At 41.4% G+C, this 23,927-nt stretch overlaps 1 protein-coding gene across 1 annotated transcript in view; it reads left to right on the forward strand.

Annotated features, from left to right (window-relative positions):
- Positions 1 to 22,629, forward strand: part of LOC149012065 (putative transcription factor At1g61730) — a 36,492-nt gene extending 13,863 nt beyond the window's left edge. The window contains exon 3 of the mRNA XM_089158980.1: positions 21,736 to 22,629. Coding sequence (XP_089015106.1) covers positions 21,736 to 22,629 — 894 coding nt within the window. The remainder of the gene's footprint in view (positions 1 to 21,735) is intronic.
- The last annotated feature ends 1,298 nt before the right edge of the window (positions 22,630 to 23,927 follow it).

The following is a 23,927-nucleotide window of genomic DNA, read 5'->3' on the forward strand; positions in this document are numbered from 1 at the left end:
GAACACCTAAACACAGGGTTACAATAATGTATAAGTGCATTGAATCAAAGTGGATCAAAACCAAAAGTCATTTGGTCACCTTTTACCAGCCGGTCGCTTGGGTCAGTCGCTTAGGTTGAGCGACCGCCACTAGTGACCGCCCCAAAAACAGAGAGTTTCAATCCGAAACTCAGGCTTCTGATCATCCGTTTTCAATCTGCATTTCGAGTGATCATGGCCTAAATCTCGAATCTAACACTCCTATAGCCAATGGGTGAAAGGAAACCTAACAATTACCATCATTGGAGTACCCAGAACTCTCCCCTTGACTGGATCTATCCTATTCACAAAAGTAGGGTTTCGTTTTCGGATGAATCACATCAAGAAGATTGGAAAGAGAGTTACAATTGATCAAAAGGGTAACCACCATGATGAGGGGATGGGTTAACACGAAATTGAAAGACAAAGGAGATAAAGGATGAGGGGTGAATCCATTACCTCACTCTAGAATACCAGAAACAGGGAAGGATTGATCTCCAGATCACTACCAGCACTTTCGATCCACTTTTAGCACTTCTCTACAGCCGTCTAACCTCCAAAATAGTAACCACGAATAGAATATTCATAAATTGGACGAGGGTTACCTTTTATAGAAGTCAGGGGCAAAGTAGGGCAAAACTCCGAAAATAGACGGGGCGGTCGCTTGGTTTGATCGACCGCCACTAGCAACCGCCCCCATGTATTTTGCCATACAAGGGTGCTTTTGCTAGGGGGTTGATATCCAAGTACAACCTAGCCCTAAAGAAGTGATGGGGGGGGGGGAGATCTTACCTTCATTCCGAACATCTCTAGACATCACTTGACTTCCAGCAGTCCAACTACCAAGCAAGGCAGGCTCTTCAGACAGAGGATCCAAATCCATGGATTCAAGGTATGGATCATGGACTTCTATCCGGACACTCCACAAATTTACCCGACTAGACCTTCGGGTTCTCGGACCTGCAATACGGATCTCGGGTTAGAAATACAGGGGTTGTTACAAAATCGGTTCTTCTCTTGTCGGCATAAGATTTCTGTCTAGACTGGGCAGACTTGATCCTTTCTCTAATATGTCAACCATCGCACTTGTAGCTTCAATCATTTCTGGACCTGTCACATCCTCCTAGCCGGTACCCTATCTGGCATACCCGAGTGTGTGATCCACAGCCCGAAGATCAGGTATCGAGTAATCAACCTTCCACATAAACAATAACAAAATCATGAACAATAATAATAAAAGTGCGGAAGATAAACCATAGATCCAAATAAGGGAAGAATGAATCATATATAAATCAGAGTACTAGATATAATCAGAGTGTCTAATCAGATAAGTAAAGTGAGGCGAAATCTCACTCTACAACCAGCGGAAAAGTAGTTCTAAAAGAGAATAAACAAGATAGAATCTAATCCCAATAGCAGGTACAATAGGTAACAAAATTGTTCTCAATCTTATAGACAACATCCCTATAAGTATAAATCTCATAAACGGCACAAGGGCGCTTCCACTCTATGGTCGGACTAAGCATCGTACGGAGCATAACCACTCACGGAATCTTCAGTGTAATTGTTGTAACAGCAATCACCTTCCTGGAGATATGCCTCTTCTCCTTGCGCTTCTTCATACGGGCCGTCATGATATTCAGAACCTGTAGAATAGTCTAACTGTAAAACCCAGCCCTAACCTTGACCCGGAAACCTTGTTATTTGTAGGTCCGATGACCCGAAGTAAAGTAAGAAGTCAGCTTTGGGCCATCCCAGTAGAGGACTTGGTGTCTGGCTTTGAATCCATGAAAGTTGATGATGAGGTTCTATTTATGGAAACTGAATCCTGATGAAGATCTAATTAGTTGATGGACTTGGAGTGCTCTCTATCTTGGTTTGAAGGCATTTCTACCTATTAGGTAAGTCACTTGACTTGTGTGCAAAACCCCTTTAGGATTGGATTTGATCTGGACCTTCAATTCCCTGTTTTGGCCTTGCTGTCAGCATTGGTCGACTGATTGGTCGATCGGGCCAGTCGACCAATCCACTCGACCAATGAGTCTTGTCTTTGGCAATTAGGTTGTTCTTGCTCTATTTAAGTCCAACCTCGAGTCCACTTCGTATTTGCTGCCTCCAAACCCTCTCGGAACGAACCAAAGACCTCTTGCAAGTCATCTCTCTTGCATCCTTGGTGTTTTCTTGACGGATCTTCGTCGAAACTCTTCTTTTTGCATCAAAAGGTATGTCTACTCTCTCTTCTTCTCCTCCATCTTTGTTTTTCTTTCCTTTTTGAGTTGAGACAGTAGAAGAGATGCTGCATTCTCTGTTGCAAACATCTCTGAACATGTTCTCATGATCATCCTAAGGATTTAAGGCTAGAACAATGATCTTAACCATGATCATTGCAAGCTTTTGAAGGATTCATGATCAAACCATGATTTAATCTCTGTTAAACTTCTAATCTAAATTCTGATCTCTTTGGATCTTCTTTTGTTGATCATGTTAGTAGTAATTACTGTGTTTTCTTTCCATGATCCATAATCCATAGATTTCTAGTTGTTCTCTTCTACCATACTATGTGTTCTTCATGATGCATGATAGTTACATATATGGTAGGTTTTATTTCCTTATTTAGATTTATGCTTCTAAGCCTTATTCCATGAAGACCTATGTATGTTTTCATGTTTTCATTACCGAAAGCAATGATTCATCCTCCTATTGTTCTTGTCTTTGTTTTCTATTTCAAATTCATCAAGATCCATGTTTGAGTTAATTATGGTAACTTTTTGTTTCCTAATTTGGATCTTGATACCTTGATTTGATTAGTGTTTTGAGGTCCCCTAATTGTTAGAATACTACTGATGTAGTCTACCCCTTGATTAGTACCCTTTTGAACCACCAAATTCGGATTTCATATCTTAAAACTCTGATTTTATAGGCTCTTCTGTCTGCATTGGTCGACTGATTGGTCGACTGGACCACTCGACCAATCCACTCGACCAATGAGTACAACAACTCCAGATTTGGTCTGTTTCGGATGTTTTGATATCTTTTCTGTTAGGGATCTTTCCTAATATGTTGTATATACTTGTTTAGGACCTTCTTCTCAAGTTTGCCAAGATCTTACTTGATTTCTTAGGATCCCTTTGCGAGTTATAAAAGGTAAGGATGGTTATTTCCTTAATTACATAGATAGCATGAATCTAGTTTCTATATTTGAATATCATTAATATGTTTCCTAAATTAGATTCTTACAATGATATACTACTGTTGCATAACTTTGATTACAGTAGCATTACTTATTCATATTAAATTGATTCATGTATGATTTACTTACCGATGTTATACAAGTGATTGTAATTACTGATTTCTTTCCATATATGAAGTTACCATATATGTGATGATATGAATTGATGCATGTGTATGCTTACGTATGGTTTGGAAAGGAGAGGTGTCCTTTCGACACTTCTGTCCTTGGACTACTACGGGAATATTATGGGATGTTTCCGGAGATGCCCTCTGGACACCTTCCTAAACTGTTGGATGACATATCTAGGATTGTCTAGAAGTGTTTGGCTAGGATGTCCTGTTATGTCAGACCCTAATCGGAGGGGTATTGAGACCGAACGACCCGTGGTAGCAATGGGGATTCATGGGCGCTCAAGACCGGTAACCAACCCGTGAGAGGACAGGAATCACATTGTGGGGGCCATTTATTGGTAGGGTTGCATATGGTTAGACTTGGGCTCACGGGCGCTTAAGACCGGTAACCAACCCGTGAGAGGACGTGAGAGCTTCCCGTTTACCATATGTGGATGATCAATAGGGTTGATGAGTCCGTAGTCCGAGTTGGTTGGTGCCATAGGATACGCTGACTCTAGAGTGAAGGATACCGGAAAGGATCGTCAGGGACGAGGAATGGAAGTATCTGGATCGACTTGATGTAACCAAGTAGAAGACTTGCATTTGGCTAGGTTTTACCCCGACATGCGCCAGTACTTATACCAAATGGTTGTGAGAGAGTGTGTTGACTTAACCCCCTGCCAAGGTTTGTCTCGAGGGATGAAGGACCCATTACCAATCGGCTGCTCAAGACCGGTGAAATGATCCGTGAGAGAATCCAAGATATCTTAAATGGTTGAGGATGTGAGTGGACTTTCCTAAAGAAGTACGGTGCTATGACTTAAAGCATGTCTGCCAATAGAGACCAGCATACATAGAGTTAGATTCATTCATTCATTGCTTGTCTCATATCATATTGCATTTATGTTGTTCTGGAATCCTGCCATTTATGTTATTATGGATTTTTAAGCGCCTTCTTGAGTTTCTTTGAAACTCATTCCTTTATTGTACAATGTTGTTAGACTATCCTGCAGTGTACTGAGTACTATGACGGTCCCTATGAAGAAGCGCAAGGCGAAGAGACATATCTCCGGGGAAGGTGATTGCGGTTACCACAATTACTCGAAGATCCCGCGAGTGGTTATGCTCCGTACGATGCTTAGTCAGACCATTGAGTGGAAGCGTCCTTGTGCTATTTATGAGATCTACACTTACAAGGATGTTGTCTATAAAGTGGAGAATAATTTAGTTACCCAATGTACTTGTTACTGGGATTAGATTTTGTCTAGTTTATTCTTTTAGAGCTACTTTTCCGCTGGTTGTAAAGTGGGATTCTTGCTTCACTTTACTTATCTGTTTGATACTCTGATTATATCTATTATTCTAATTCAGTTATGATTCATTCTTTCTTTATTGGATCTATGATTTATCTTCCGCACTCATGTTATGATTGTTCATGATTATGTTATTGTTTATGTGGGAGGTTGATCACTCGATACCTGATCTTCGGGCTGTGGATCACACTCTCGGGTATGCCAGATAGGGTACCGGCTGGGAGGGCGTGATGATTGGTATCGAGCCCAAGGTTCGAGGAGATCCTAACCACAAAAGACAACAACTGAACATTCTCGAGTCATTGATCTGAAATGACTCCTCTACTCTTAGAGGTGAATAATAGAACACTGAATTAGAAACTTAACCTTTGAGGCATAACAGAACATTTCCGAATAACATACCATAATTATACTTGAACAAATGACACTAATGCAAGGAAAAGAAAGTTGCATAACATACAATAATTAAAGAGAAACAAAATGAACTTCATTAATTTCAAAAGTTTTTACAAGGATTACATCTGAAATGCATAAATGGAAAATCCTAAGGTACAGTCTATCTAGGTGATCTGCTCCGATCTCTCGTATGCTCCGAACTCCTCTCGCTAGCTGAGTCACCCGATGCTCTATCCTATCCTGTCGTGACTCCATCCTCTCGTACATCTGCTCCTGTCCGACCTCCATCCTCTCTAGCATGGAAGTCATCGATCTCATCTGTACACCAAGATCTGAAGTCTCCGGAACTGCATGTGAAGGGCCACCTACCTCGAAGTGTGATGAAGGAAACTCGTGATGCACGAGGCTCGGCCTCGCGCATATCTGCATCATCTCCGGCCTGATCATCACTATCGGGACCGATATCCTCTCCTCCATCCTCCCGATCCCTGATCCTCATCCTCCGATTCATCATCATCCTCACCCTCCGGACCAGGAGATCTCTCGGACCGATGTAGTCTCATCCGACGAATGGTCCGAGTCCCAATGGGGTATCCCCGTGATCTAGTGTCCATCGGTGTATCCTCGAAACTCACCCCGAAATGCCCGAAGATCAAAGTCGAAGCCTCCCATAGCAAAGGTTCCGCATGCTAGGCCGCAGAACTAAGTCCAGCATGACCTGCTGAATGATGTAGGAGAGATCGATCTCGAAGCCCATGTAGATGCGGTAGATGACCAAGGCCTCCATCACTGTGACCCGATGGTGATGTCCGGCTTTCGGCATGATGTTTCGGCCGACTATGCGACCGATAATACGTGCGAGAACCCGTCATCCGTCCGCTAGTCCACGGTGTGAAGCATCGACGGCTATTCCATAGCGTAGAGCATATCTCGCGAAGCTCGTACGGCATCGAGATGGCTGTCCGGATCTACTCCTGCGGTATCCACACACACCGCTGTGGATAGTAAGGAACCTGCAAGATCTCAGCCGGTGTCCGGGTAGAGAAGCGAATCTGAGTCCGGAAGACCCCGCTCCCGAGGACAAGTCCGAGTGGATGTCCCCGGCCCCGAGCCTCCTCTGTGTAAGTAAGGTTGCTGAAGAACAACCTCACTAGCTCCGGGTATACCGGCAAATCCTCGGTGAAGAGATGAGTCCACCGCAAAGTGTCGAACCTCTGCCGAATCCTAAAGGCTCTGAGCTGGCGTAAGTGAAGTAGACGTCCCATCTCGATGTTGCAATAGCTGAAGTAGGCCTCGTACAGGAACTCGGCCTGAGGTGTGTCAAACATGTCCGGTCTCCTAACCTCCTCTCTAGGCTCGAAAGGAACCTGACCTCTGCCCCTAAGAGCACCTACGATGCGACCACGACCTCTACCTCCTCCTCGCCCTCCCCTCTGCATGGTGTATCTGTGAAAGAGACAAGAGACAATTCCAATTAGTGCTATTTTAAGATTTGAGCCAAAAGGGTATTTTCGTAATTTTTTGGAAAATTTCAAATTTGGGGGAAATTTGATTTGAACATACTAGCATGTGCGCAATACTTGGAATTTCATGTCTATGAAGTTGTTTTGATGAAAATCGATCGAAAACTTGGATTAAAGCGAAAAATTCAGCAAGAAGAAATTTGGGGATTTTGCAATTTAGGTCAAAATTGGATTTTTTTGAAAAGTTGAAATTGGTTAAATCAAATTGTATGGACCTATCTACAATGTCATCTTGAGCATGTAGCATTTGATCTCGTGCGAAAATTTCAAGCGGTTTGAGAGAAAACGAAATTTTTCTAAAGATATCGATTTCGGTATAAAACTTTGCGAGATGAGCACCAATGTGTTAAAACTTGTTGTCTATGCATGGCATTGTGTTTAAAACCTAGGGAATATGATTCTAAGCATTCCTAAGCATGATTTCTAGCATTGGATACAAGTAAAGCATGGTTTTATTGAAATGCAAGCATGAGAAGATGAAAATAGAAGAAAGAATGAGAGATTTACCTTGTTTGTGAAGATGGTGTGTTGTGGTGTTGTTGTTGAAGCACTAAATCACCTCAAGAACACTTGTGGGAACTCTTGGAGATTTTCCCTAGAGCTCTCTCACCTTTGGAAGAAGTTAGAATGAGGTTGGAATGTGGAAATGAGGCTTATAATGCGAATTTTCGCATTCTGTCTTCATTGGTTGACTCATTGGTCGACTGGGTCACTCGACCAATCACTCGACCAATGGTCACAGTGACCTCTTTTGCTGTTGAATTTTTGGAAAATGTGATTTTTGCCTTATGGAATATTGTTTGATGACTATATGGATATATTTGAGCATGATTTAAGTTTTCCAATCATTTGGTCAAGTGGATTTTTGATGATTTTAAGTAAAGAGTGGAAGCAAGTTGTTGATGATGTTCTTGGATATCTTGCTTCTGATTTGGAAACCAAGGTGATACACTAGGTGGGAAAAGTTAAAGAAGAGAAGGGAGTTTCACCTTGGGGAGCTCCGGTCTTGTTCGTCAAGAAGAAAGACGGTAGTATGCGCTTGTGCATCGACTACCGTGAGTTGAATAAGTTGACTATCAAGAATAGATATCCGCTGCCCAGAATCGATGATCTCTTCGATCAGTTGAAGGGTGCAGTTGTGTTCTCAAAGATTGACTTAAGGTCCGGATATCACCAATTGAAAGTGAAGTCTAGTGATATTTTCAAGACAGCTTTCCGAACGCGGTATGGTCACTACGAGTTTAGAGTCATGCCCTTCGGATTGACCAATGCTCCTGCGGTGTTCATGGACCTCATGAACCGAGTATTTCATGATGTGCTTGATAAGTTTGTGATTGTTTTCATTGATGACATCTTGATCTATTCGAAGAGCGAAGAAGAGCATGCGAGTCATCTAAGTTTCACTTTGCAAAGGTTGCGGGAAAAGAAGTTGTTCGCTAAGTTTAGCAAGTGTGATTTCTGGCTTAAGAGAGTGGTTTTCCTTGGTCATGTAGTTTCAGCCGAAGGTATTCGTGTCGATCCTGAAAAAGTCCAAGCTGTGGCTGATTGGGAGAGACCGAAGTCAGTAACGGAAATAAGAAGTTTTCTTGGATTGGCGGGTTACTACCGAAGGTTTATTGAGAACTTTTCTCGGTTGGCTGCTCCTATGACTAAGTTGACCAGGAAAGAAGAGAAGTTTGTTTGGTCTGACGCTTGTGAGAAGAATTTCCAAGAGTTGAAGGATAGATTGACAAGTGCCCCGGTTTTGACTATACCTGATAGTTCCGGTGGTATGACAGTTTATACCGATGCGTCAAAGATTGGTTTGGGTTGTGTACTGATGCAACATGGCAAGGTCGTAGCCTTTGCTTCTCGGCAATTGAAGGATTATGAGCGGAATTACCCCACTCACGATCTAGAACTTGCCGCCGTTGTCTTTGCCTTGAAGATTTGGAGACATTATCTCTACGGTGAGAAGATTGCCATTTTCACGGATCATAAGAGTTTGAAATACTTCTTTACCCAAAAGGAGTTGAACATGAGACAAAGGAGATGGTTGGAACTAGTCTCCGATTATGATTGTGATATTCAGTATCATCCTGGGAAAGCAAATGTTGTTGCTGATGCTCTTAGTAGGAAGAACCAGAAGAAGACTTTGGATTTGAATGCTTTGAGTTTACCATTGTGGTCTTCTATTGAGAGTTTTGATTTGGAAATCGTCCCTGAGAATTCTGATTTTATTCTTTCTGCCATGACGGCAAGATCTGGTCTTAGAGATAAGATTGTTGCTCTGCAGAATTCTGATCAAGAGTTTTTGATCAAGGTTGAGAAGATTTCTTCGAATCTCGAGTCGGACCCCGACTTTGGTATATCCATGGATGGTGCTTTGTTGTTTAGAGGAAGACCATGTGTGCTCGCAAAACGAAGAAGTTAAGAAAGAAATATTGATGGAAGCACACCGGTCGGTCTTTCTTCAGTACACCCGGAAGCACCAAGATGTACAAGGACTTGAAGGAACATTTTTGGTGGATTTGTCTAAAGGCGGATGTTGATGATTTTGTTGCCAATTGTGAGACTTGCCAACGTGTGAAAGCCGTTCGACAACCTCCATCTGGATTACTTCAGCCCCTTCCTATTCCTAGTTGGAAGTGGGAGGATATCTCCATGGACTTTGTGACTAGCTTGCCTCGGACAAGTAAAGGCAATGACACTTGTGTGGGTGATTGTTGATAGGTTGACCAAATCAGCCCATTTCATTCCTATGAAGATCACTCATACTCTGGATAAGCTAGCCAGGCTTTATGTGGATAATGTGGTTCGTCTGCATGGTGTGCCATTGAGTATTGTCTCGGATCGTGATCCTAGGTTCACCTCAAGGTTTTGGAATAGTTTGCGAAGGCCTTGGGAACCCAATTGAACTTGAGTACAGCTCACCATCCACGGTCGATGGACAATCGAGCGGACAATTCGGACATTGGAAGACATGCTCGGATCTTGTGTGGTGGATATGGGTGGTAATTGGGATGAACACCTAGCTTTGGTTGAGTTTGCCTATAACAACGGTTATCAAGCCACAATAGGCATGGCTCCATTCAAGGCTTTGTATGGCAGTACTTGTAGGACACCTTTGTCTTGGGATCGAGACAGGGAGAAAGAAAAGTCTTAGGTCCCGAGATGATTGAAGCTACAAGTGCTATGGTAGATATGATAAGAGAAAGGATTAAGTCTGCCTTGATCAAGACAGAAATCTTATCCTGATAAGAGAAGGACCGATTTGGAATTTCAAGTTGGAGAGAAAGTCTTTCTGAAGGTCTCACCAATGAAGGGTGTGATGAGATTCAATGTTAAGGGAAAGCTTAGCCCTCGTTACATTGGACCTTTCGAGATTTTGGAAAAGGTTGGACCTGTTGCGTATCGATTAGCATTACCTCCGCCTCTTGCTGGTGTGCACAATGTGTTTCATATTTCGATGCTCCGAAAATACATAGAGAATCCGGAACACATTTTGCAGCAAGCACCGAAGGACTTAGTGCTGATTTGACCTATGATGAAGAACCGGCCGAAATCTTGGATAGGAAGGACAAGCAGCTGGGAATCGCGCCATTCCTTTGGTGAAGATTCGGTGGAAGAACCATACCCCTGAAGAAGCTTCTTGGGAGAAGGAAGAAGATATGAAGGAGAAGTTTCCTTACCTCTTTGGAAGCACATGTACGCTTTCAATTTCGGGGACGAAATTTCTTTAAGGGGGGGAGAATGTAAAACCCAGCCCTAACCTTGACCCGGAAACCTTGTTATTTGTAGGTCCGATGACCCGAAGTAAAGTAAGAAGTCAGCTTTGGGCCATCCCAAGAGAGGACTTGGTGTCCGGCTTTGAATCCATGAAAGTTGATGATGAGGTTCTATTTATGGAAACCGAATCTCGATGAAGATCTAATTAGTTGATGGACTTGGAGTGCTCTCTATCTTGGTTTGAAGGCATTTCTACCTATTAGGTAAGTCACTTGACTTGTGTGCAAAACCCCTTTAGGATTGGATTTGATCTGGACCTTCAATTCCCTGTTTTGGCCTTCTTTGTCGGCATTGGTCGATCGATTGGTCGACCGGGGCCAATCGACCAATCCACTCGACCAATGAGTGTCTGTCTTTGGCAATTAGGTTGTTCTTGCTCTATTTAAGTCCAACCTCGAGTCCACTTCGTATTTGCTGCCTCCAAACCCTCTGGAACGAACCAAAGACCTCTGCAAGTCATCTCTCTTGCATCCTTGGTGTTTTCTTGACGGACCTTCGTCGAAACTCTTCTTTTTGCATCAAAAGGTATGTCTACTCTCTCTTCTTCTCCTCCATCTTTGTTTTTCTTTCCTTTTTGAGTTGAGACAGTAGAAGAGATGCTGCATTCTCTGTTGCAAACATCTCTGAACATGTTCTCATGATCATCCTAAGGATTTAAGGCTAGAACAATGATCTTAACCATGATCATTGCAAGCTTTTGAAGGATTCATGATCAAACCATGATTTAATCTCTGTTAAACTTCTAATCTAAATTCTGATCTCTTTGGATCTTCTTTTGTTGATCATGTTAGTAGTAATTACTGTGTTTTCTTTCCATGATCCATAATCCATAGATTTCTAGTTGTTCTCTTCTACCATACTATGTGTTCTTCATGATGCATGATAGTTACATATATGGTAGGTTTTATTTCCTTATTTAGATTTATGCTTCTAAGCCTTATTCCATGAAGACCTATGTATGTTTTCATGTTTTCATTACCGAAAGCAATGATTCATCCTCCTATTGTTCTTGTCTTTGTTTTCTATTTCAAATTCATCAAGATCCATGTTTGAGTTAATTATGGTAACTTTTTGTTTCCTAATTTGGATCTTGATACCTTGATTTGATTAGTGTTTTGAGGTCCCCTAATTGTTAGAATACTACTGATGTAGTCTACCCCTTGATTAGTACCCTTTTGAACCACCAAATTCGGATTTCATATCTTAAAACTCTGATTTTATAGGCTATCGTATCGCATTGGTCGACTGATTGGTCGACTGGACCACTCGACCAATCCACTCGACCAATGAGTACAAGCAACTCCAGATTTGGTCTGTTTCGGATGTTTTGATATCTTTTCCGTTAGGGATCTTTCCTAATATGTTGTATATACTTGTTTAGGACCTTCTTCTCAAGTTTGCCAAGATCTTACTTGATTTCTTAGGATCCCTTTGCGAGTTATAAAAGGTAAGGATGGTTATTTCCTTAATTACATAGATAGCATGAATCTAGTTTCTATATTTGAATATCATTAATATGTTTCCTAAATTAGATTCTTACAATGATATACTACTGTTGCATAACTTTGATTACAGTAGCATTACTTATTCATATTAAATTGATTCATGTATGATTTACTTACCGATGTTATACAAGTGATTGTAATTACCGATTTCTTTCCATATATGAAGTTACCATATATGTGATGATATGAATTGATGCATGTGTATGCTTACGTATGGTTTGGAAAGGAGAGGTGTCCTTTCGACACTTCTGTCCTTGGACTACTACGGGAATATTATGGGATGTTTCCGGAGATGCCCTCCTGGACACCTTCCTAAACTGTTGGATGACATATCTAGGATTGTCTAGAAGTGTTTGGCTAGGATGTCCTGTTATGTCGACCCTAATCGGAGGGGTATTGAGACCGAACGACCCGTGGTAGCAATGGGGATTCATGGGCGCTCAAGACCGGTAACCAACCCGTGAGAGGACAGGAATCACATTGTGGGGGCCATTTATTGGTAGGGTTGCATATGGTTAGACTTGGGCTCACGGGCGCTTAAGACCGGTAACCAACCCGTGAGAGGACGTGAGAGCTTCCCGTTTACCATATGTGGATGATCAATAGGGTTGATGAGTCCGTAGTCCGAGTTGGTTGGTGCCATAGGATACGCTGACTCTAGTGTGAAGGATACCGGAAAGGATCGTCGGGGACGAGGAATGGAAGTATCTGGATCCGACTTGATGTAACCAAGTAGAAGACCGGCATTTGGCTAGGTTTTACCCCGACATGCGCCAAGACTTATACCAAATGGTTGTGAGAGAGTGTGTTGACTTAACCCCCTGCCAAGGTTTGTCCCGAGGGATGAAGGACCCATTACCAATCGGCTGCTCAAGACCGGTGAAATGATCCGTGAGAGAATCCAAGATATCTTAAATGGTTGAGGATGTGAGTGGACTTTCCTAAAGAAGTACGGTGCTATGACTTAAAGCATGTCCGCCAATAGAGACCAGCATACATAGAGTTAGATTCATTCATTCATTGCTTGTCTCATATCATATTGCATTTATGTTGTTCTGGAATCCTGCCATTTATGTTATTATGGATTTTTAACTGCCTTACTGAGTTTCTTTGAAACTCATTCCTTTATTGTACAATGTTGTTAGACTATCCTGCAGTGCGAGTACTATGACGGTCCCTATGAAGAAGCGCAAGGCGAAGAGACATATCTCCGGGAAGGTGATTGCGGTTACCACAATTACTCTGAAGATCCCGCGAGTGGTTATGCTCCGTACGATGCTTAGTCCGACCATTGAGTGGAAGCGTCCTTGTGCTATTTATGAGATCTACACTTACAAGGATGTTGTCTATAAAGTGGAGAATAATTTAGTTACCCAATGTACTTGTTACTGGGATTAGATTTTGTCTAGTTTATTCTTTTAGAGCTACTTTTCCGCTGGTTGTAAAGTGGGATTCTTGCTTCACTTTACTTATCTGTTTGATACTCTGATTATATCTATTATTCTGATTCAGTTATGATTCATTCTTTCTTTATTGGATCTATGATTTATCTTCCGCACTCATGTTATGATTGTTCATGATTATGTTATTGTTTATGTGGGAGGTTGATCACTCGATACCTGATCTTCGGGCTGTGGATCACACTCTCGGGTATGCCAGATAGGGTACCGGCTGGGAGGGCGTGACACTAACAAACATTGTACAATAAAGGAATGAGTTTCAAAGAAACTCAGTAAGGCAGTTAAATCCATAATAACATAAATGGCAATATTTCAGAACAAACATAAATGCAATGTGGTATGAGACAAACAATGAATGTATGAATCTAACTCTACATATGCTGGTCTCTATTGGCAGACATGCTTTAAGTCATAGCACCGTACTTCTTTAGGAAGGTCTCAATCACTCATCATCAGTTGGTAATGGGTCCGGCATCCCTCGGGACATTCCATGGCTGGGGGTATAGGTCACCACTTTCTCACATAACCATTGGTCTAAGTACCGGCGCATGTCAGGGTAAAGCCTAGCCAAATGCAAGTCTTCTACTTAGTTACATCAAGTCAGATCCAGATACGTCCATTCCTCGTCCCTGACGATCCTTTCCGGTATCCTTCACACTAGAGTCCTCATAGTCCCTGACTACGGACTCATCAACCCTATTGGTCATCCACATATGGTAAACGGGAAGCTCTCACGTCCCCTCACGGGTTGGTTACCGGTCTTGAGCGCCCGTAAGCCCAAGTCTATCCATATGCAACCCTACCAATAAATGGCCCCCACAATGTGATTCCTGTCCTCTCACGGGTTGGTTACCGGTCTTGAGCGCCCATGAATCCCCATTGCTACCACGGGTCGTTCGGTCTCAATACCCCTCCGATTAGGGTCTGACATAACGGGACATCCTAGCCCAACACTACTAGACAGTCCTAGATATGTCATCCAACAGTTTAGGAAGGTGTCCAGAGGGCATCTCCGGAAATATCCCATAATATTCCCGTAGTAGTCCAAGGACAGAAGTGTCAAAAGGACACCTCTCCTTTCCAAACCATACTTAAGCATACACAAGCATCAATTCATAACATCACATATATGGTAACTTCATATATGGAAAGAAATCAATAATTACAATTAACTTGTATATAACTGGTAAGTAAATCATACATGAGTCAATTCAATATAAATAAGTAATGCTACCGATATCAAGACAAGACTACAAGTAGTATAACATTATAAGAATCTAATTAAAGAAATAACTTAACGAGATTCAAATATAGAAACTAAGATATGCAATTTATGTTGTTAAAGAAGTAACCATCCTTACCTTTTATAACTTGCAAAGCAATCCTAAGAAATCAAGTAAAATCTTGACAAACTCGAGAAGAAGGTCCTAAACAAGTGTATACAACATATTAGGAAAGATCCCTAACAGAAAAGATACCAAAACATCCAAAACAGACCAATTCGGAGTTGCCGTGTACTCATTGGTCGATTGGATTGGTCTATCGCCTGATCGACCAATCAGTCGACTAATGCAGACAGTAGCCTATAAAATCAGAGTTTTGAGATATAAAATCCGAATTTGGTGGTTCAAAAGGGTACTAATCAAGGGGTAAACTACATTAGTAATATCCTAACATATAGGGGATCTCAAAACACTAATCAAATCAAGTCATCAAGATACAAATTAGGAAACAAAAAGTTACCATAATTAGATCAATCATGGTTCTTGAAGAATTCAAGATAGAAATCAAAGGCAAGAACAATAGGAGAATGAATCATTGATTCAGGTAAAGGTATCATGAAAAGCATACTTAGATCTTCAAGAAAATAGACCTAAGAGCATAAATCTAAATAAGGAAACAAAACCTACTATATATGTAACTATCATGATTCATGAAGAAAACATGGTATGGTAGAAGAGAAACAACTAGAGATTGATAGATCATGGATCATGAAAAGAAAACACAGCAATTGACTACTAACATGATCAATATAGTAGATCCAAGGAGATCAGAATTCAAATCAAAAGATAAACAAAGACTAGATCATGATTTGATCATGATTCCTTCAAAAGCTTGCAATGATCATGGTTAAGATCATTGCTTTAGCCATTAATCCTTAGGAAGATCATGAGAGACAAGTCCAGAGATGTTTGCAACAGAGAATGCAGCATCTCCTCTACTGTCTCAACTCAAAAAGGAAAGAAAAACAGAGATGGAGGAGAAGAAGAGAGTGTAGACATACCTTTGATGCAAAAGGAAGAGTTTTGACGAAGATCCGTCAAGAAAAACACCAAGGATGCAAGGGAGATGACTTGCAGAGGTCTTTGGTTTGTTCCAAAGAGTTTGGAGGCAGAAAATACGAAGTAGACTCGAGATTGGACTTAAATAGAGCAAGCAAGACCTAATTGCCAAAGACAGCACTCATTGGTCGAGTGGATTGGTCGACTGGTCCAATCGACCAATCGGTTCAAAGAACTCCTAAACAGGGAATTGAAGACCCAGATCAAATCCAATCCTAAAGGGGTTTTGCACACATATCAAGTGACTTACCTAATAGGTAGAAATGCCTTCAAACCATGATAGAGAGCACTCCAAGTCCATCAACTAATCCGATCTTCATCAAGATTCAGTTTCCATAAATAGAACCTCATCATCAACTCTCATGGATTCAAAGCCAGACACCAAGTCCTCCACTGGGATGGCCCAAAGCTGACTCCTTACTTTACTTCGGGTCACTGGACCTACAAATAACAAGGTTTCCGGGTCAAGGTTAGGGCTGGGTTTTACAGGACCCAAGACTCTTCTTTCACCAGTCTCAGTCCAATACAAGGGCGTCCTACAAGTGTTACCATACAAAGCTTTAAATGGAACCATGCCTATTGTTGCTTGATAACTGTTGTCATAGGCAAACTCAACCAAAGCTAAGTGTTCATCCCAATTTCTACCCATATCCTTACACAAGATCTAAGCATATCTTCCAAGATTTGGATTATTCGCTCAAATTGTCCATCAGACTGTGGATGATGAGCTGTTCTCAGATTCAATTGGGTTCCCAAGGCTTTTTGCAAACCATTCCAAAACTTTGAGGTGAACCTAGGATCACGGTCAGAAACAATACTCAAGGGCACTCCGTGTAGACAAACCACATTGTCCACAAAAAGTCTAGCCAGCTTATCCAAAGTATAAGTGATCTTCATAGGGATAAAATGGGCTGATTTGGTCAACCTATCAACAATCACCCATACAATGTCATTACCTTTACTTGTCCAAGGCAAGCTAGTCACGAAGTCCATGGAGATATCTTCCCACTTCCAACTAGGAATAGGAAGGGGCTGAAGCAATCCAGACGGAGGTTGACGAACAGCTTTCACACACTGACAAGTCTCACACTTGGCAACAAAATCTTCAACGTCAGCCTTCAAACCATTCCACCAAAAATGTTTCCTTAAGTCCTTGTACATCTTGGTACTTCCAGGGTGTACTGTAAGATTGACTGGTGTGCTTCTTTCAATATTTCTATCTTGATTTCTTCAACAGTTGGCACACAAAGTCTATCTCTAAACAATAAGGTACCATCCGTAGACATACCAAAATCAGGGTCCATTTCGGGATTCAGAACAATTTCTCAATCTTCTCTTTCAACTCTTGATCGGAACTCTGCGAAGCAACAATTCTGTCTCTAAGGGTGGATCTTGCTGTCATAGTAGAGAGAACAAAATCTGAACCTTCAGAAACAACTTCTAAACCAAAACCCGCAATTGAATACAACAAAGGTTGACTCAAAGCATTCAAGTCCAACACTTTCTTCTGACTTTTTCTGCTAAGAGCATCAGCAACAACATTAGCCTTACCTGGGTGATACTGGATGTCACAGTCATAATTAGAGACCATTCTAACCATCTCCTTTGTCTCATATTCAACTCCTTCTGGGTGAAGAAGTACTTCAAACTCTTATTGTAACAACCCCCATATTTCTAACCCGAGATCTGTATTTCAGGTCCGAGAACCCGAAGGTCTAGTCGGGTGAACTTGTGGAGTATCCAGATTGAAGCTCATGATCTATACCCTGGACCCATGGATTTGGATCCTTTATCTGAAGAGCCTGCCTTGGTTGGATTTTGGAATTCTGAAAGTCAGGTGTTGTTCAGAGATGTCCGGAATGAAGGTAAGATCTCCCCAATCTCTTATTTAGGGCTAGGTTGGCCTTGGGTATCAACCCCCTAGTAAAAGCACCCTTGTATGGCAAATTACATGGGGGCGGTTACTAGTGGCGGTCGCTCAACCTAAGCGACCGGCCCAAGCGACCGCCCGGTTTGTTTTTGGGGATTTTGCCCTATTTTGCCCCCTGACTTCTATAAAAGGCAACCTCCGTCTATTTAACGAATACTTTATTCGTGGATGCTTATTTGGGAGGTTAGAGACGGCTGCGGGAAGATCCGAAAGAGTCTCTGGAGTACTGACAGTGACTTGGAAGATCAGTTCTTTTCTTCTTTGACTCTCTGGCGTGAGGTATTGAATTAATCCTTCGTTCTTTACTCTCTTTGTCCGTTAAATTAGTATTAACCCTTTTTCCCTCGTCTTTGTGATTACCCCCTTGGATATTTAACTCTCTTTTTAATCTACTTGAGATGGAATAACCGTAAACGAAACCCTGTTTCCGTGAGATGGTTAATCCAGTCAAGGGGAGGGTTATGGGTAATCTATTGATGGTAATGGTTAGTTTCCCTCTCCCTTTTGGCTTAGGGAGTGTTTGATTCAAGACTTAGGTCAAGATTACTCGAAATCCGGATTGAAATTGAGTAATCAGAAGCCTGAGTTTCGGATTGAAACTCACTATTTTTGGGGCGGTCACTAGTGGCGGTCGCTCAACCCAAGCGATCGGCTGGTAAACAGTGACCAATTGACATTTGGTTCTGATTCAAATTGATTCATGTGACTTATATATTCTAATAACCCTGTGTTTAGGTGTTTACTGTTTGAAAGAAAAGTCTTCTAATAGTTACTGGATTCCATTTTACGGACATTCCAATTATATGCAACTGAGGACAATCTATCTTATCTATCTACATATACTTGAACATGTTAATCTGATAGTTGTTAGTCTTAATTTCTATTGTTGTATGCTGCTGTAGTTGTATTTAATTCTGATATGCTACTGCTGTTTGACTTGATTTCATAATTACCTGGTGAATTGTGAATGTTATATGATGATGGTAATTGGTATATGGTTCTGATAGTTGAGGTGTTCCGTTTGGGATATCTTGGCTAGTGATATTAGAAGGCTGTGGAATGGGACACATGCCTGCTGATGCCTTCAACACTATCATGACTAATTGATGACATTATTAGGATGAGTCTAGATTGCATGGCTAGGTACCCCACATGCTACTACCCTTTCGGTAGGGGGATTGAAATCGAGTGACCCGTGATGACAGTGATGTGACTTGGTGGTCCATTGTTAGTCATATAAATGGTAGGGTTGCATATGTTAGGGTTGGGCTCATGGATGTCCAAGGACCGGACCGGGTGTCGTGAGGAATCATGAGAGCATCCGCCCCAATAATATGTGGATGACCATAGGGTTAAGGAGTGGAGTCCAACAGAGGTAGCCAGTCCATGAGGATTCTTACTCCTAGGTTGCGAAGGATACTGAACCGAGTTGGTTGGTGCCATAGGGGATGTATCTGGACTTCATGTAGACATATAACCATTATGACCTTGCATTGGATTAGAAACCCCGACATGCGCCAGTACTCATTACCAATGGTCGTGGTGAGAGAGTGTTGACGTAACCCCTAACCATGGTTTGTGAGCCAGGTGTGGACTTTCCCTTTCTCCCTGGATCCCTACAAAGGTAACCAGTCCTTGCCGGATCAGAGTGATGAGAGTTACCCAAAGGAGGGCTGGTGTTTATCTTAAAGCATGTCAACTGTTAGAGACTTGCGTAGTTAGAAATCATAGTATCATTCATATTTTGCATTCATTCATATTACTTTTGTATCATGGCATTATTGGATGATGGATGAGATTTATGATTGTTTCTTACTGAGTTCTTTAGAATTCATTCATTATTTCTTTGTATGTTTATAGCCTGCATAGAAGAAGGAATTATATCTGAAGATGGGCTGGTTTCCTATGAAGGAACCACCCCGTATGAAGAGGATGTGGCACTGCCAGTGGGAAATGGAAATAGCATGTGCAGGAAGTTCTGCGGGTGCATGGAGTGCGCTTATCGCACCGATTGATGGTCAGAGGCGAAAGGTGGTCGGGCAGTTCGCACAGAGACTGAAGAAGAATTGGAGGACCCCTCACCTTATTAAACTTGAGTCTAAGTCCATTGACTTAGAAAAGCAAACTGGAAAGAAACTGATATAAACACTTTTGAATTATTCCGCTGCCCTCATTTTTGTTTTATCCTTATTCTTTATTTCTTTCCTTTGATATTGAAGTATTTTGGACTCCCGTAATTCATTTAATTCAGTTATTGAATATTCTTTGCTCTTGATTATCTTTATTTGTCTTAAATATTGTTGATAGACTAAAACCTTAGATCTTGTGATGGATCGCACCCACGGGTTGTTGGGAGGGTAACCGAGACCGACAGGTGGGGTGTGACACTTATGATCTGTGAAGATAGTAATTTTCTCACCATACAGGTAATGTCTCCAAATCTTCAAAACAAAGACAACGGTGGTAAGTTCTAAAAAAATGAGTGGGGTAGTTCCGCTCATAATTCTTCAATTGCCGAGAGGCATACGCCACTACCTTACCATGTTGCATCAACACGCAACCCAAACCAATCTTGGAAGCATCAGTGTAGACTGTCAAACCACCGGAACTATCAGGTATAGTCAAAACTGGAGCACTTGTCAGTCTAACTTTCAGCTCTTCGAAATTCTTCTCACAAGTTTCAGTCCACACAAACTTCTCTTCCTTTCTAGTTAGCTTAGTCATAGGAGCAGCCAACCTAGAAAAGTTCTTGATAAACCTTCTATAGTATCCCGCCAATCCAAGGAAACTTCTTATCTCAGTCACAGTCTTCGGTCTTTCCCAGTCGGCAACAGTTTGCACCTTCTCAGGATCAACACGAATACCTTCGGCTGAAACAACATGGCCGAGAAATACTACCCTTGAGAGCCAAAAGTCACACTTGCTAAACTTAGCATAGAGCTTCTTTTCTCTCAACACAAGCGTACTAAGCGTGTACGTAGAAAGTGCCTAAACAGCCCATACCATGTGTGCGTGCACACTCGGTTAGAAAATCGTCCTCACATGTTCACTGCACACATGCCTAGCATGCATGGTTAAGATCTTAAACTAAGGAGTAATAGGAAGCACTTACTTACAAGCTTGAATTCTACTCTTCAGTATCCAATGTGAGATTAAGGAAACACACTTTCCTAAAAGAAAAGAAAAGTGAAAGCACTTAATTTATCCCCATTAATTTTAACATATAAATCAATATATTAAAAGTATTTAGTTTGAATATAATGAAATTTTTTACATCTAATTCTAGAGATCAAATGCATAAATGACATGTGTCATTTGACTTGAATCTTCACTTAGTGAAATTCATGAAAGCTAATTAGAAGTACATAATATATAGAAAAATCTTTGAACTGTTAATCGATTAATGATAGATCAGACACATCCCACACGCTTAATACCTTTTTATAAGAATTCTAGTTAGTTGATACAAGTAAAAGCCATACATGTCCACCACATCCCAACATCTTACAGTGTTCTACTAAAAAAAATAAAAATAATAATAAAAATAAAAAAGTTGAAGCCCCAAAACTAAACTCAAACGCGGTGTTACTTGATGCACTCACCTAGATATATCTATCAAAGATGTTTTGAAACAATAGCACACCTCAACAAAAACCTACTATAAGTTATTGAGAGTAGATAACTCCCCCTTAGTCACCTTTACATATAACGAGAAATACTACCCCGCAGCAGTTCGTATCCAGTCACTTTTTCTGTTCAAAACTCCAATGGCAAGGACCCGCCCTCTTGCTTTCTCACTCAACATAGAAGAGTTAGCTAGGAGAGAAAAGGGCCAAATGGGTCCAAAACGCTCATCTCCCATTGAAGACCCCCAGCGTTTTCTACATGTGAGGAGCAGCAGGAAGAGGACGGTGACGAAGAAGAAGAAGAAGAAGACGACAATGAAGAAGAGGACGGTGACGAAGAAGAAAAATACAACAATGATAAAGAAGAAGACGACAATGATAAAGAAGAAGAAGAAGAAGACGACGACGATGAAGATATAAAAGAAGAAGAAGAAGAAGAAGAAGAAGACGACGACGACGATGACGATGAAGATGAAGAAGCAGAAGACGATAAAAGTTCTTCCGGCCAGAAGCCCGTTCAAACGCCTAAAAGCTCATCTTCTGACGGTGAAGAGTCTGATACAGAACAACCAGTATCTCATTCTAAGTCTACTAGTCTCCCAGTTAAGCGACCTATCAAACCAGACAATCAAGATGACAAGAAAAATTCCAAGAAAAGGAAGAACAAGTCCGTGGATGAAGAGGATGACGTTGGGATCCCTGAGGATGATACTGTGAAGAACAAGAAGAAGAAAAAGAAACCTCCTGGTGACAACGACGATAAGAAAAAACAGCAGGATCGTTTTCAGAGGATTTGGACCGAAGATGATGAGCTTGCTGTGTTGAAGGGCTTGCTCGATAACTACTCCAACAGAGGTAAGGTCTTTCACCCAGCTGCAGTTGCGGATGCGAATGCCTTTTATGATTTCATTAAGAAATCCATCCATTTCTACGTCTCCCGGAGTCAATTGTATGAGAAAATCAGAAGGTTTAAGAAGAAGTACAAGAAAAATACCGCCAGGGATGGAAAAGGCAAGGCCCCCTATTTCGCAAAACGTCATGACCATGAATCTTTCCTGTTGTCCAAGCAAATATGGGGTTCCCACGCTGCTAATCATGCTGTCAATGATAATGGTGACGTTTCAAAGGGTGCAGTGAAGGAAGAAGAGCAAAACGATTGGTCTATGTATCCACATCTGGCCGAGTCATTCAACGCTTTTTCGATTACGAGCATGCCAAGAATGGAGGACAGTTTTGTGAAACAAGGTTTCCGTCTGGTGAGCATTTCACAGTTTAACCAACTGCAACAGCAATGGCGTGAGCTCCGAAATGAAGAAATTGGTCTTTTCTTCAAGCGCATGAAGCTAATGCGGAAGCAGACCAAGCTGTTTCAAGAAGCATACATGCAATCCAAGAAAATTTAGTAAGGGATATGGACAGGTGATGTTTTGTTTTGTTTTGTTATTTGGGGCTTTATAGGTAAATGAAGCTAGGAAGAAGTTGTTCTTCCTTTTTGTACGGAATTATTGATGATCAGAGATGTTTCATCATCTTATATGAGGATTTGGTTTGGATTGTTCAGTTATACTAGACTTAGTGTCACTAGTTGTTGTTAAGTAGACGACAAGTGATTCCATTTTCCCTTATTGTAATTGAGCTTTTCTTGATGTTTCTGCTTTTTACCGACCGAATGGAAATACCCACAATCAGTCTTTCAGGTATCACTAGGAAAAGGACCTTTTCAGACCTTCTTGTTTAGGGGGTGCTGGGCTTGGGGAAGCTAGGATTCATAATCTTGCTTTACTTTATAAATTGGCTTGGAGATTGTTCAGTGATGACTCATTAATGTGGGTCCTTGTGATCAAGGGGAAATATTTCCCCCAATTCATCTCCTTTGTGCCAAAAGTCTTGTGCAAGAAGGGCTTTCGCATCTGGAACAGCATTGTTGATGTTTTGCCTTCGTTAAAGAAAGTTATCTTTAGAAAAATTGGATGAGGGGATTCAACGTCGATATGGATTCGCTCAATTCCTTCAAAAACTATCCCCTCTAGCTTAGAATGGGTAAGTGAGTTACCCAGGGTGGCTGGGATTTTTCTCAATTGCAGTCCCTATTGCCTGTTCATTTGATTTCAGAAATCATTCAGGTAAATCTCGGAGCTGAGGAGGACTCTTGGCTATGTCATCTGGTCAAGAGTGGCAAGTTCTCAACCAAGTTAAAAGTAACCCAATTGTCAGCAAGTTGGAATGATATGGATGTTAGGTACTTGAAGTTGTGGAAATTTTTTAGATAACTTAAATCCTCATCCCAGATTTAAGATGTGTATGTAGCATATCCTTCATAAGAGCTTACTGGTTAATGCTGTAACTTAAAAATGGACAAAGTCAAGTGGTCTTTGTTGTCTTTGCTCAAATGTCCAGGAAACCCATTGACATATCTTCCTAGGTTGCAATGTAGCCAAACATATTTTAGCTGCCCCCTGTTGGGGGGGGGGGGGGGGGTTTAAGATCTGAATTTCTTTGGGCTGAATCAATGCTTGACTTAGTTATCTACTTTGTAAGGCTACTTGTCAATGGCTTTTGTCAGTCTTTAAGTGTTTCCTTTTATTACATTTGAGGTTTGCATGCAGCAGGAAACTGGCAGTCACAACTTTACTTCATGTTTAGAAGCTGTAGTAGATGGGATTCAGGGGATAGAATGTTAGTTTGAGTAGGAATATTTAAG

Source organism: Hakea prostrata, chromosome 6, assembly GCF_041222555.1.
Source record: "Hakea prostrata isolate BN-2017 chromosome 6, UWA_Hpros_2, whole genome shotgun sequence".
In the NCBI taxonomy this organism is placed as follows: Eukaryota; Viridiplantae; Streptophyta; class Magnoliopsida; order Proteales; family Proteaceae; genus Hakea; species Hakea prostrata.